General features: G+C 35.2%; 1 protein-coding gene and 1 non-coding gene across 2 annotated transcripts in view; one reads left to right on the top strand and one right to left on the bottom strand.

The window, feature by feature from the left end:
- The first annotated feature begins 268 nt into the window (after positions 1-268).
- On the top strand, positions 269-344 carry TRNAC-ACA (transfer RNA cysteine (anticodon ACA)). Its single transcript has one exon. It is a non-coding gene; the product is annotated as a tRNA-Cys (tRNA).
- Positions 345-1588: 1244 nt separating this feature from the next.
- The window catches only part of LOC138701869 (ubiquitin carboxyl-terminal hydrolase 31-like), a 96245-nt gene continuing 81548 nt past the window's right edge, over positions 1589-16285 (bottom strand). The window contains exons 6-11 of the mRNA XM_069829199.1: positions 14789-14894; positions 13707-13847; positions 12971-13256; positions 7462-7710; positions 6410-6717; positions 1589-3238 (exon numbers count right to left, since the gene is read on the bottom strand). Coding sequence (XP_069685300.1) covers positions 3086-3238; positions 6410-6717; positions 7462-7710; positions 12971-13256; positions 13707-13847; positions 14789-14894 — 1243 coding nt within the window. The 3' untranslated portion in view covers positions 1589-3085. The remainder of the gene's footprint in view (positions 3239-6409; positions 6718-7461; positions 7711-12970; positions 13257-13706; positions 13848-14788; positions 14895-16285) is intronic.

Below are 16285 nucleotides of genomic sequence, written 5' to 3'. Positions count from 1 at the left end.
GAATCTCAATATTTGAACACAGGTACTCTTATTACTATTAAATACGAGAAAAATTCGTACCAGCACCGGGGATCGAACCCAGGACCTCTCAGCTCTGCACACTGAGTGCTCTTACCAACTGAGTCATGCCGGGACATGATCCACGGCGCCAGCCGAACTCCTCTCGTAATACTATGCCGGGACACAATCCACGGCGCCAGCATGGCTCAGTTGGTAAGAGCGCTCAGCAGCATTTCGAGAGGAGTTCGGCCGGCGCCGTGGATCATGTCCCGGCATGGCTCAGTTGGTAAGAGCGCTCAGCACACAGAGCTGAGAGGTCCTGGGTTCGATTCCCGGTGCCGGTACGATTTTTCTCGTATTTAATAGTAATAATACAATTGACTAATTCATATTAGTCGTGTAATATTCAATGAGGTGGGCGAGACCTCATACATATGAATATTTGATGTATAGGTACTCTTGTTGTTGGACTATTCATACAAATTAAATTGTCTACCTACTTGAGAATGGACACTCTTATTAGACTTAAGCATAAATGGATAATTTTTAGGGTATGAATGCCCGAATTAATTTTTAGGTGAAAGAATCCAGAAGAACGGAATAAATTGCATTACATTTATACAATACAACATTGTATCATTCATACCTAACATTCACACCCAAGGTATTCACACCAGTATGGTACTAGCATAAGAACAGTGAATATTGAATCATTACATAAATCTCGAGAAATATGAAATTGATGTGAACTTGTTACTTTATTTAAATGCAAAAAACTATGTTTTCTCACATTTACATGTACTTAAAGTTCGAACACAATACAATTAGTTAATGCGAATTTAGTGAAACAACATCACTTGAGGTATTCATTTATAACTACTATCATCCAACTTCATTGCTACATTAGAAAACCTTATGTTTTATTTAATGTTCAGTGGTATTAAATTATATTTTCTTGATGTGTTACTTAAGGGAAATGCCACACAAGGACGGTAATTATTATGAAAAATTTATATCAATAACCTTGATTATGTCATCATCAGGAGAAAGTTAAGGGGAGGATGAGTTGAAGGCTTACACAAGAATCAGTTATCTGTTTGTTACGGAGAGTACAATTTTAATAAATGCGATATCATGTATATATCAAATGCTTCTTAGCACGAAATTTTAACATGATTCAGTTCAACAAAGAGGGGGGCGATTTCCTCCTTTACTGTTATAATTTTCTAAAGCACTTATTGATGTTTTCGAAATATGAAATTACAATAATTATGTATACATAATTCTCTTCTATATAACATTTTTTAATTCTCCTTCATATCTCTGTTTTTCTCATATTTATTCTCTTATCCTTTCAGGTCCTCGTATTTTTTGTACGGGAATTGCTTCAAAAATTACTTACATTAATAATGAGATATTGGTAAGTTTCTAATATTTAGAAAATTGTAAATTAAATCGCAATAACAAAGTACATCAACATAAAGACTTCTATGTTAAAGTTTTATTATTTAAATATTATTAATGTACCGTAATTATTTACGTAATATCTGTCTATGAGTTTAAATTGTAAGAACAATAAGGAAGGTTGAAGGACTAAAACATAATGTAGTTGCAGCATACATTCATATTCCTATATAACTATATCCAACAATCTTAATAAGTGGTTAAACCTTACTGCAGGAAATTATACAGTAAAGTGTAAAAGAACGCATTTTTAATCTATTTCAACACTGATTGTACATAATAAAGGACAGCCATCAGCATCTCTAACTTATATTAAGAAAATACGTGGACTAGACTTGCATACAAACTCTGTAGAAATGTACTTAACAAAGGTAACTAAAACCATCATCTTGCAGCAAGTATTATACGCTTGATAATGATTTTATCGAAAAATACTTCTGCAGTTTTACAGAATGCACACATATTACTACAAGTTACATGGAAAAAAACTCAACTCGTGGAGGAAAAAAAAAACGCACACACACGCACACACTTTATGGTAAAAATGGTATTATAAGAGCAGGACTACATCGCTAAGATAAGCAATGCTACTCAAAACTGGCTTTAATATGTTGGTTTACTAACTTAAAGAAAGTTACGACTCTGGCCATATAAGTGGTGACATGTCAATTCTCTTTCTATTCATCTTCATGTTGATCAAATTCTGGTGGAGATGAAGTAATGGAATGTGGAGGTGATCTAGATATCTAATTAAGTAACAGGAAGCAACAATATGTAATGAAGGAGAGAGACTATGACTCAACAAATCTGACTAGCACACACTCTTTCAACCACGTAACTTCTTTTTCATTCATTTTAAGGAATGGTATCATTCATCCACCCTGCCACAGAGGGGAACAAACTATATAAAAAAAGCCATGACATTCAAAATCCTATGCTACTCAAGATACAAAAACAGAATTTATTATACAACAATGTGAATTGCTACTCGATCTTCTACGGCACTATTAAGTATACATGAGAGTCCAATACAATGAATGGGCTTAAGGCATCTTCTGTTATTGGATAGTGGGGTATAGTTTAAGAGTGGCTCTGGCTCCAAAACACTACCAATCCTTGTGAAGGGAGCCAATTATGTACTGTACAAATGTTCCTCACAATGTTGTACATGAATTTCCAAAAGAAGAAGAAATGGAATAATGGAAAATGAAGAAATTCATAACTAGTTTTTATACTTTCAAGTACAAGGTATATGAAGTCTGTAGCAAAACACAATAAAATATAATATACCGAACTTACAGACAGGTCTTGAATATCATTTGGGTATAGAATTTCACAAACTCACAGCATGTAATTTACCATACAGCAAACCAAAATTACACAGATCATGTCTACAAAGTTCACCTGGATGTATGTTCGATACTTAAATTACAATCAAAAGTAAACTGCCAGAGAGGATAACATACCCTGCAAAAAATCATACCTGATATTTTCCAAAGCATGAGCATGAGCAAAGGGAGTAATGAGAAAAGGTGGACAAGGTATGGTGTCAGATACTATTGCCAATTTTTACTATGTACACTTCTATGTACAAAACACTGTCACACTGGTTGAATGTCAGTCACACGCAAGACTCTGTAATCTCTGTCATTGTATCATCTTTCCTTTCTGTTGATTCAGGTCCAATACCGTCCCCTCTTCCTTCACTAGAAGGCTGGGTCTTTTCGGGTGTTCCATTCTTCTCAGCCTTTTGGTTATTAAAAGAGGAGGAATCCTGCAATCAATTCGATTCAATTTATTAGGCCATTACACATACAAGTAATAGGCTTTTGTCACATAGACTACCTTGCAAAAACTAAGCAACTATTAAAACTAACAAAATATAAACAAATTTATTAATTAAAAACAATTTCATTCGAATTTATGTTTGGAAACTCTCCAGGAGAGTAAAATGAATTTTTAGATAACCAATTATAAGATCTTGTTTTAAAACTTTTGTCGGGTAAATTGTAATGTTGATTGGAAAGGTTATACCCATATTGTGTGTGTGTATGATACACGAGAATACAAAATTAATGATAAATGGAGCTAAAATACCTGACATAACCAGTAAGCACGTCTTCCTAACAAATAACTATAAAAACTGTACTGCCACAATAATTTGCAATTTTCCACTGCTGTCTTGCCATCTAGGCAACTGCAATGAATGTCCCGGGACATCGTGAGTTAAAAAATCAACTATTCACTGCATTTGGGGAAGCAATGATGGATAACATGACATAAAAAAAGAAGAGTTTATAGATGTGCAATTGAAGAAATAGTTTCTCTAAAGTGCATACTTTTAAAGTGACTCAGTAGAACACATTTACAATGAAGTTAAAATAAACTAAATCCCAGAGAATTTCTTGTAACTGTAAATATTACAAAGAACCATGCCTTTGTTGATCAAGATGAAGTAAATGGATTCCACTGGAATAATAATCATGCTACTCTTTACTCTTTTGTTATTTATCACAAAAACGATTCTACGGTTAAATGCCAATCATATGTAATTATTTCTGATCACTTAAAGCATGACATAATTGCTGTCCACATTGAAGAAGAAGAAGAAGAAGAAGAAGCAGAAGAAGAAGGAGGAGGAGGAGGAGGAGGAGAAGGAGAAGGAGGAGGAGGAGGAGGAGAAGGAGGAGGAGGAGGAGGAGGAGGAGGAGGAGGAGGAGGAGAAGAAGAAGAAGAGACAGAAATTAATTTTTTACATAACAATTTCAAGATTAGGTATTTCAGTGATGATGCTTCTTCTCATTACAAAAACAAAAGCAATTTTATCAATCTATGCTGTCACGAAGAAGACTTCGGCATAAAAACATTTCTTTGCCACATCTCATGGTAAGGGTCCCTATGATGATGTTGGAGGTATAATCAAGAGACTTAAAGCAAAAACCAGCCTTCAACATACTACAAACAATCAAATACTTATGCCCATTGATTTATATCAGTGTTCGCAGTGTAATTTGAAACATACAAAATTTTATTATGTCAGTAATGATGATCATTCTCAAGAAGCGAAGTTATTAGAAGAAAGATAAAGTAGTGCTTGCACAGAGCCCAGGATTCAAACCAAGCACGCATGTATTCCTCAGGACAGGATGCTCAAAACATATTCTTCAGCTGCAAATTATGTCTATACGAAATGCAGGAGCTACCTATCCTTAAAATTATTGTTTATGGAGCACAGTTTACAGATTAATTTTAAGATAATGCATCATCACCCACTTGCATATCGCATTACCTCTCCACTCCTATCTGCGTTATGTGGCTGCCAGACCACTATATAGGCTACTTTCTATTAATCACTCATTTTTATTAATATTTTGCTCGCCTATGATTCATGGGCTACTTTCTATTAATCACTCATTCTTATTAATGTTTTGCTCGCCTATCTTTCATGGGCCCATAATTTTTACTACGCAGATTTATTCAACTACTGATACTAAAAATACTCTTATATTCATATTTTTTTTTTCATATTAGAACAAAGATAAAATTAACATTTTTATGATTATCTCATTAATATTTTGAAAAAATCAAGAAAGTCTATGTTATCTGTGTGAAAATTATATCTGATTGAATTTCTCATCTTTAAGGATAATTGACATATTGGCCTCAAAGTTAACCATCTTTTCGTTTGTGCAATACATTTAGGGAATTTTTCTATGAGATCTAGTACAGTTAAGGAACTATATTTTACTTACTTACTTACTGGCTTTTAAGGAACCCGGAGGTTCATTGCCGCCCTCACACAAGCCCACCATTGGTCCCTATCCTGAGCAAGATTAATCCAGTCTCTATCATCATATCCCACCTCCCTCAAATCCATTTTAATATTATCTTCCCATCTACATCTCGGTCTCCCTAAAGGTCTTTTTCCCTCCGGCCTCCCAACTAACACCCTATATGCATTTCTGGATTCGCCCATACGTGCTACATGCCCTGACCATCTCAAACGTCTGGATTTAATGTTTCTAATTATATCAGGTGAAGAATACAATGCGTGCAGTTCTGTGTTGTGTAACTTTCTCCGTTCTCCTATAACTTCATCCCTCTTAGCCCCAGATATTTTCCTAAGCACCTTATTCTCAAACACCCTTAACCTATGTTCCTCTCTCAAAGTGAGAGTCTAAGTTTCACAACCATAAAGAACAACCGGTAATATAACTGTTTTATAAATTCTAACTTTCAGATTTTTTGACAGCAGACTCGATGATAAAAGCTTCTCAACCAAATAATAACAGGCATTTCCCATATTTGTTCTATGTTTAATTTCCTCCCGAGTATCATTTATATTTGTTACTATTGCTCCAAGATATTTGGGAACTATATTTTACATAATTTTTATTTCGTCTCCTTTTAAGATGTGTATAAAAAAATTAGAAGTTTTAAAAAAAACCAAACTCAATTTTTCAAGCATTTTTTTCGATTTGACGTGGAATGTCCCATATGGCAAGTCTATGTGACACAATGTCCTAGACTCAAAGATAAATGAAAATCGTGTTTTCTTTGCAAAAAATAATTTTATTACTATTATTTTATACACAATGATCGCTATTCTAAATGTTTAGTTATTTACTGATATATGTCCTACTGAAAAATATTTATGACGTAAATAATTTGCTAAGATTACAGACAGTTACAAAAGTAAAGTTAATTCCGTGATAATTATAAGTGAGATAATGGAAAGTAAGTTACACTGCTATACTGAAACATAAAAAATACAGAAAAAGATTTTACAATATTATTAAAATATACGAAGATGAAGCATCTCAGAATTTATATTCACTTTTACTTTTCACAGTTCTATTAAAAAATTCTACCCTTAATATACCTATATTGCAGTACAGATAAATACAAGTTTTATTTTCTTTTCTTCTTTCTGTTTAATACTTACCCATAAATCCCCACCTCCAGTGGAAGGAGCAAGAGGAGCTTCATCATCAGAGTAGTGATCAATTTCTCCCGCATCTGTCTCAGTAGCAACAGATCTTTTACTTGTTGGTTGCAAGGTAGCATAATTACGACCTCTTAGGAATGTATCTGTCCCTATCTTCTCAACCGCTGAAGTAGCAACAGCACTATTTGTTGTTGTTGTTGTTATTGTTGTTGTTGCTGCTGCTGTTGTTGTATTTGTTGTGACGGTTGTAGGGGCTGTAGTGGTAGCTGAGATAGTTATGGTGGGGGTGGTGACAGTAGATGAGCCTGCAACCAATGAATAGATTTAATATGAAATTATCTATGTGTACTTTGTAATTTAATAAAGAAATGGTTTGTTAATTAAAATTATAAATATGATAACAGAGTCCAGAAAAATATTTTGTAACATTAATTTTTGCCACAGTTTCAAAAATAAGATATTAGAAATAAATGAGATGAACATAACCTTATTATATCTGCAGTGCTTGGAAAAAGTGACACAAGTCAGTTTTCACAAACCTTTTTTGATAATTTATTGACAAGTTACACTGGTTTATGTCGATTTGATTTTTTTCTGTATGAATTATTGTAATGGGAGGAATACCTCTGTATTTTTTTCCAAGCGAACAGATGTTCCGTAAGTTGTCAATAAATTGTCAAAAAAGGTTTGTGAAAATTGACTTGTGTCACTTTTCCCGAGCACTACAGATATATACGTCATCATTACTACTAATAAAATTTTATAATTTTCGTCTATTGCTGAACTGCAGTCGACCACGAGGGTCCAGAATACAAATGAAATGTACAAAATTATATAGTTTAAACAATGAATTTAACAATTATAAAAGTAAATTACATATATAAAACTTTCAATTTCTGAAAAAATATATATAAACAATTATGATAATAATTTCAGAGTTCATCATTTTATAAAACTTTGTGTTTCTTTTCTTGTTCGTCCTATTACTTTTTTCTTAAGTTCCACACAGGAAGCTACTCTTAACGTAAAATTTTTGTTACAATACAGACCTTTATGACTTAGTTCTTCTTGGGATTTGCTAGAACGGGTGAAGGCAGGCATACGGCATACCCAATGTTCAAGACCACCAGAACCTGATGAACTTGTGGAGGCAGCTGAACTGTAACTGCTACCAAGACCACGACGTTGGTAGAACAGAATGTAAGCAGCTGCTGTGATCAGACTTGTATCTGCTACAGATTCCACACGTGTATCATCAAAACAATACCACTGTGTATCATATGGGTTTCGGCAGTATGCTGCAAAACAATTTTACACACATGTGAGAAGAAGAATAATACATTAATAAAAATTATGGTATCACCAAATAATGTGTTCATGCTTCCAATATCCTCACATATTATGCATTAATTGATTATAATTGAAGACACAATAAATTTGGTAATAAACAAGCTCTATTACTGCTAAAATTTTGTCAATATAAATGTAAATAATTTCTGCATCATGGAACTCCAATGACTTTACATTCATAAGAATAGCTACTAAAATTTTGTTGTGTTCATTAAATATTGACACCACTGTCCTGCCACTTTATACCACCACCACCACCACCATCACCACAATATCACTACACCACCATCAATGTAGTTGTTATCTTATAATGTAGAATTGACTTGTGAATGATCCAAAACAGATTACAGACAATTATTTTTGTTATATGTTGGAAATACAAAGTGCACTTGCTTCAGTAATTACAAGTATTATATTTTAAATACCGGGTGTTTGAAAATGAATATCGGGGTTTTAAGGCTTTGTAGTATTTATTACATTTAACATAAATCATAAATAATACATGAAATGAAAGAGCAATTCAAACAGTTTTGTACGCGCATGTACTGTTTCCTCTATCAGGGGCGTATTTTGCGGACTACCGGGGCTACCAGCGGTAGCCCAAGGAAATTACAAAAGAAAAAGTTTATAATATAACATAATATAATAATTTTGTATTACCGTATTAGTTTTACCACAGTAATTAAAATTAAAGTAATTGTTAGATTTATATGCGCTCTCTGCTCTCGAAAGAAACAAGTTGTCAAGGCGGCATCACTGGAGAAACCGCTGCTACGAAGGGTAGCCTGTCACCATTCCGCTCACGTCGCACAACTCCCCGTCCCCCCGCTCCCTCCTGTTTCCATCGTGCACTGTAGGTGGGTGAGTTGCCGCTCTCGTGATCGGTTTCTTGGAAGGCGCGAAGCAACAAACTCTTAGTACGCTAGCTCATTAATGTGATTGTGTTCTTGCAGTGCAGTATTTTAAATTTGTGATTTGTTCGAGTGTCTAAGAGTTATATTAATTGTGAGTTATTAAGTTTTTAATTTCCCAATTAAGTGATATTGTGAAAAATATGGCAGAACAAGTTTCTGGAGAGGTTTGTGTTGAAAATGACTGTGTAATAGAAGGTTTATTAAAAGTGCCTTTTAACCGTCGTACATACAACGAGAAAGTTGAAATTGTGAAAATGGAAAGACCAACTCCTGAGTTAAATTTGTCCATGGACGTAAAAGAAAAACAGCGTGAGTACACACGCCATTTCACTTCAACATCATATGGTAAGTGGAATTGGTTGTGTGGTAGTTCTAAACTGTCTAAACTATTTTGCTGGCCATGTTTGTTATTTAGCCGCGAAACTAATGTGTGGTCAAAAGAGGGGTTTTCTAATATGAACTCCCTTCGAACGGCAGTCCTAAAACACGACAAATCAAAAGCTCATATTTATAGTAGCATGAACTTTGCAAACTTTGGGAAGACAAGAATTGATTTACAGCTAGATAAGCAAAAAGTTCTACACATCAACCAACACAATGCTCTTGTGAAAAAAAAATCGGGAGATTTTACTGCGTCTTATTAACGCAGTCTGCTTTCTAGGAAAACAAGAATTGGCTTTTTGGGGTCATAATGAGAGTGTGGAATCGGACAATAGAGGAAATTATATTGAATATTTAAGTTCCTTAAGTGAATTTGACCATTTACTGGCCAATCATCTTGAGAGTTCAACAGTATTCCGTGGTACTTCTCCCGCAATTCAGAATGATTTAATATTTGCTATAAGTGGGGTTATGATAAAGAACATAAAATCTGAAATAGAAGAAGCACCTTTTGTGGCCACTGTTGTTGATGAAACAAGTGACTGCTCTAATCAGAGTCAATTGTCCACTGTTTTAAGATACGTCGACAGTACTGCCAATGTTCAAGAAAGGTTTATAGGATTCACAAATATCAGTTCGGGCAAAACTGCTGCTGCTTTGTTTCAGCATGTGGAAGGTGTTATAGCAGAATACAATGTCGGCAATAAGTTAATTGCACAGACATATGATGGTGCTTCAGTTATAGCGGGAAATATTAATGGCTTAAAAACAAAAGTTCAAGAAAAGTATCCTCAAGCACTATTTGTCCATTGTTACAGCCATGTTCTCAATTTAGTTTTGCAACAAACTACTTTATCCATTCCAGAATGCCGCATTTTTTCAAAACACTGTCGGGTTTAGCTGCATTTTTCTCATCATCTCCTAAAAGATCAGAAAAACTCAAGGAATTTATGAAAAAGAAACTTCCAAAAGTAGCACCAACTAGATGGAATTTTACATCTCGGCTTGTAAATACAGTAAAGTAATACAGAGAACAACTGACTGCTTTCTTTGAAAATATCATTTGTAATGACTCTGAAGAAAACTGGGATGATGATGTAATTGTGCAGGCTCAAGGATATTTGTATTTTTTCACACATTTTCAGAATATATTTCTTCTTGAAGTCTATGCTAGAGTGTTCGCACATACAGATGTGCTCTACAATATTCTTCAGACAAAAAGTCTAGACATAGCATACTGCTTGCAAGAGGTATCAAAGTTAAAACATACTATATCCGAGTTCAGACGTAGTGGGTTTCCGTCCATATGGAGTAATATGGAAAATGAAAATTCTTCAGACAATACAATGCAACCACCATTAAAGCGAAGAAAAGGAGATGATGAATTGAAATACAGGCAGCTGTACAACAGCATACTAGATCGTATGAACATGGAAATTACTGACAGATTTTCTGATTATGGAAAGCTTCAGTTCACACATCTTCTAGATTCTCAAAAATTTTCTGCTTATAGAGAAAACTTCCCGAATGAGGCACTAAACAATTTATTTCAATCCTATAACAGTCACTTTGATCAAGTACGTTTGAAAAATGAATTAAGTGTAATATATTCAGCAGAAGTCTTTGATTTTTCGAACAAACCTATCCATGAAATATTATCTGCCATATATGAAAACCAGCTGAACCAAGTTATTCCTGAAGTCCTTAAATTGGCAACATTAATTGTGACAATACCAGCTACGTCAGCATCGGTAGAAAGAACATTTTCTGCATTGAAGAGAATAAAATCCTACTGTAGATCAACTCATACACAAGAACGTTTATCCGGCTTGGCACTGATGTCAATTGAAAAGTCATTTCTACAGAAACTTCGCAAGCGGCCCAACTGTAATTTCAATGACGAAGTCATCAAAGTATTTTCGTCCCAATCAAGACGTCTGGAATTCACATATAAATAGGTAAGGCATTTTATTATAGGGTTTTTAAAATATATTTTGTGTAATAATAGGGTCAGTGGTAGCCCAGACCCTTAAACCAGTATACGCCACTGTCCTCTATTTGCCATTAGAAAGCACGTTGAACAAGTGAGAGAGTCTTTCATGCGTAGCCCCAAGAAATCTGCTTGGAAGGCTAGTCGTGAATTATCAATTCCAGCGACATCTGTGTGGAGAATTTTAAGGAGACGCATATGGAAGTACCCGATTGGTTAAACGATGTTGTACCTGATCACTAGATTGGCCGAAAGGGGCTGAATGACAGAGCTTGTTTCGCATGGCCTCCACATTCACCAGATCTTATGCCATGCGATTTTTACCTTTGGGGATTCATGAAGGATCGTGTGTATGTACCTCCGCTACCACCTGATCTGCTAGACTTAAGACAGAGGATTGAAGCAGTTTTTGCAACATTTACTCCAGATACACTGATCAAGGTTAGGGAAGAACTCTCTTATCGACTCGATGTGTACCATGTGATGAACGGTGCTCACATTGAGCACTTGTAGCAAAACTGTTTGAGTTACTCTTTCATTTGGTGTATTATTTATAATTGTACGTTAAATGTAATAAATACTACAAAACTTTAAAACCCCTGATATTCATTTTGAAACACCCAGTATAATTCATTGATTAAAGTTCTCGTTAACAGTTTGTTAAAACCATAAAATTTACTTAGTCTTACGTTATAAAGTGTTAAAATTGTTAAAAAAGTATATACCTTCGACACTATGTCACGTCATCCTCAGTGTCTCTTAAACCACTGGTGATCTTGACTCTACGATGTGCATTTGTTGACATAGCGTCGAAACGGGCCATCTGTCGTAGGTATATACCTTTTTTAACAATTTTAACACTTTTTAACGTAAGACTAAGTAAATTTTATGACCCAGTATAATAATACTAAACATAATATACAGTAGTATAACATATGAATACAAAGACAGACCAATATAACATAACAGACGCATAACTTTTTTGTCTTGCATTGCATTCAATAATTTCAATGTTACGTAAATAAACATATGAGAGAATTAAACAGACAAGCTTTGAACACTAGTCAAAAATGATATTAAAAAGAGACAACATATGGGAAAATATATATGACCTTGATGTGATTTAAACTCAAACACTATATGTTCCACTTAGCTGCAAAACAGTTTGCAATTATAAATATATACGACCCCTTTAAGGATTATAGTGGTGATATGATGGTCATGGTAATGGTGATGGTGATGGCGGTAGTAGTAGTAAAGTTACACTTCATGATGGCTCTGGGGGGGTATGGGGGTAGAACTTCAGGCTTTCATAGCCTCAGCACTAGAATGAGATGGTGGTTGGCACCATGCTCCAACTGGCTTTTACTCCCGAGAAAGAGTCAGTACTCAATGGCTGAGTGAACCTCGGGGCCATTTTGGAAGTTGATATAAATCCCACCGCCATCTGGGATTGAATCTGGAACTTTCCAGTCTACAGCGAACAGTAGCAGTAGTAGCTAACTTGAATAGTTTTATAATTCTTGTTTTAATTTAAAAACACTATATCAACTGCACAGTTATCTATGGTCAATGGAATTAGTGGTATTAAGATCGTATTTTGGAGAGATGAGTTTGATAATTCGCCATTGAATTACTTGACATTTGACTTGCAGTTGGAAACACCTCGGAAAAAAACCCACTCAAGTCATCAGTCCAAGTGGGATTCGAACCCACGCCCCCCCACAGTCTTGGAGCAGCATAAATTCCACTCATTAGCTCCTAGACAACGCTGGTAGCACTCTCAAGTGTCCCAACAATTATAAAGATAAGAATAAATAAGAATACACAGATAACAACATACCACTGGAATGCAAGACAAATGGGGAAAAATCTATCTACAAAAGCATTAGACATATATGCATACATAAACACACTTCAAACCTGTATAGTGACCGCCTTGAAGATCTTGACCATGGTGATTGCAGATGGCATAAAGGTCATATACGTTATCATCATGTCGAAGTGGTGTTCGACGTGGTCGCTTCCAGGGTGACCAACCCAGACCTCCTAGAACTCCACTGCCAGGAGGAGAGCCCAGCATTCCTGGTGGAGCTACTGAGTTTCCATTTGGTGGTCGGTTGGCTAGGTGTGGACTCATGTCAAACCCGTACAGTGGGAAGTCCACCAGAGTCGTAAGTTTAGCTGGAGCCCTCTGCTTTGAAGATTGCTGGGAATATATCACAGGATAAAGGCACAAATTATATTCATTTCATAAATCTGAATTTTATAACCAAAACAGGTGATTAAAATACAAAGTAATAAACTTATGAATAGTTGAACTCCAAATTGAGACTATGTAAGAAGGTCTTCAGAAATTCAGTCAATAACAGTGGGCCAGATACCATTATGGACGGCAAGAAAATTCTCAGTTTTATTTTACATGTACCAGTATTCAAGATATATGAGGTGGTTTCCTTTACATAATTTACATATTCATTAATTTTAAAACAACTGTAAAAGAATTGAAATATGCTTTTACTAGCTCACATCACTACCACACTCATTATAAAAAATACGAAACTTGATTAAAAAAAAAAAAAAAAAAAACAAACAACAAATAAATAAAAATGAAGTGACAATTTGTTCCTGCTTACTAGTACTTCAGTAATTTTATTACCTGTCTAAAACGCTTGAGGTGAATAACCAATATGTCAGGTAACGACCAAAGACCAAGTTTCTTCACTACTTCTTGTTTGCGGTTACAATTTGGACAGTGCCACGCATCTTCTGCACCCAACACTTCTGCCCTGGTGTATAACTGTAACAATAAACATAATATTATAATTTTTAAGTATAAGGTAACTTCTAATAGAGAATTAAATTCTACATCTATACGTATAATCATTGAATTAATACTGGAGATATATGATCAGGTGCATACAAGGCAAAGTTCTAAAGATGTAACTTGTGCATGGGTAAAGACAGATGTCAACACTACTCTGATTTCAGTCATTTAAGTCGTTTATAGCTTGATTTGAAGTATTATGCACAGCCTTATGAGGATTTCTTATACTACATTATAGCTTTAAAAAGAAAAGTTTTGCATATCTCGTGAAGCGAACAACTTCAAAAAACTTCCAAGAATTAATTGTATCTTAATTTGAATATGGGTTGTTGCTTTATAAATAAGCCAACATTGTCTGTTTTAGATTAGAGGAACTTTCATTCAATCAGAAGAGGCAAATGTTCCTAGACAAGATCTGTACAGTATATAAGTTGCTATCATATTAATATGTATAATTATTCATAATTTACTAATTTATGTTTCTAAATATTAATTTAACTGGCAAATTCTGCTTTAGAACAAATAAGTTCTTATTCACAGTTGAAAACAATATGGCAGACAGGGATAACAGTGTCAACCCCAACGAAAGAATACCCAATGTCAATAAAATATAAATAAAGAACGTTGCCATAGGTGATGATGTTATCAGAAACAAAACTAGACTTGAGTCGAGTGAAATGAGGTTTCTAAGAAATCTGCAGGATACAGGAGAATAGATCATAAAAAGAAATATTTTCTTTCATGTCAGAGTCAAAATAAAAGCAATTATGAGATAGTAATATACACAGTAGCATTATTACAGGACTTTCCATAAATAACAAATTTTTAGTTCCATGGGGCAAAGGAGAAGTGAAAAGCATACATGCACACACATGAATAACCTTATTTACAAACTTTGACTTTAATGCATTTACCTCAAAACATTCTTCCAGAGTAACAGCACCACCCTGTTCGGAATTGATCTTTAACTGTTTAACACTGGAATGTTCCTCCATCTGGTCACTATCATCTGCAATGGTGCTGCAATACAAAATAAAAAAAATATGTGACTATATGTTTACGAGTACAAAATCTAAAATTAATTGAAGAGTGTGATCCAAAAACATGTTCAGTCCATTTTTATGAAAGGACTTGGCTAGTTTGTTTTATCCACTCATCTATGGACTGAGCGAATTTTCAAGTGACGTGCACAATAATAAACTTTTAAACAAGGACTGGCGTTGTTTTGGAAGAAAACAAGCTTAAAATATAATGATAGCGGTCACAAACACTATCATATATAGGTGTACATCATAGAAATGGTGAAATGGACTGGGCGAGTTTTGGAAACACACTCTTCAATTGCAATGAAGTTTTAAATGTATAGTCTTTGACACGGAAAATGGTCGTTCTCTTGTAGCATGAATTTGTCTAAGTATAAGGGAAATATTAAGTATCAAGATCCAAGGATGAAGTTAAGTCGTAGTGGCAGCAGTGACGTATCTGTATGTTATGAAACGACATATTCCCTACACAGCCTTTGTGGCTTAGCGATAGAGCTCTTTCTTCTTGTTACAAAGACTGGGCTTCGAATCTCTCTATCTAAAATGCAAAGATGTATGTAAACACAATGCACATGATCATTCTGAGGTGAGACATAGTCTCGAATAGTGACCAATTTCTGTGTCAAAGAGTGTACCTGGACGTTAACCCTGGCAGTCCCCTTGGTGCTATTCGACAGGAGTAGGCTACATGCCGGCACCAGGTTTTCCCTTCTCCCTTCCTCACCCATTCCCTACACTACACTTACACATACACTCACCTTGTTACATGACATAACTCTTCACAGATACACATTATGCATAATGTGGCCCACTGAAGCGGTGTGCAACTTGAAAATGGGTCACAGTCCTGCCATCTATCAGCAATATGTGGAGGGGGGAGGGAGAGAAGGAGAGGAAGGGGAAAGGGGAGATGGAGAGAGAGAGGGGGGAGAGAAGAGGAAAGGAGAGTGAGAGGGAGAGGGAGAAAGATATATGAAATAAACAGAATGATCCTGCAGAACTTAATTAGTGTCAAAATTCAACATGGGTGAAAAATAACTAACAAATTTTGTCCGGAGCCCTGTACTGTATAAGGTTAGAGTTTTTTACGTGCTGTAATCTGTGACATGGAACCCCCAGCTCTATGTTTCTCTCAGGAAGCCAAACTAAGGATTTTATCGCCATTTAAAATCCATTTTCATGTTGGAGACCTAGGGGTGAAATCCTGGTGCACAAATATTGCGCTGAGCTGTTTTCCATGGGGCCCTCTGGTATTTTCTGTAATCACTGTACCAGTTCTTCTTTGTTATCATCATTACCACTACATTTTTTATTCCTTTCCTCCTGCTGAACGTGAATGATCATGACCACGACCATGACCTCATTTTC

Source organism: Periplaneta americana, chromosome 6 (assembly GCF_040183065.1).
Source record: "Periplaneta americana isolate PAMFEO1 chromosome 6, P.americana_PAMFEO1_priV1, whole genome shotgun sequence".
In the NCBI taxonomy this organism is placed as follows: domain Eukaryota; kingdom Metazoa; phylum Arthropoda; class Insecta; order Blattodea; family Blattidae; genus Periplaneta; species Periplaneta americana.
The sequence above is the reverse complement of the archived record's forward strand: the minus strand, read 5'-3'. Positions and strand labels throughout refer to the sequence as shown.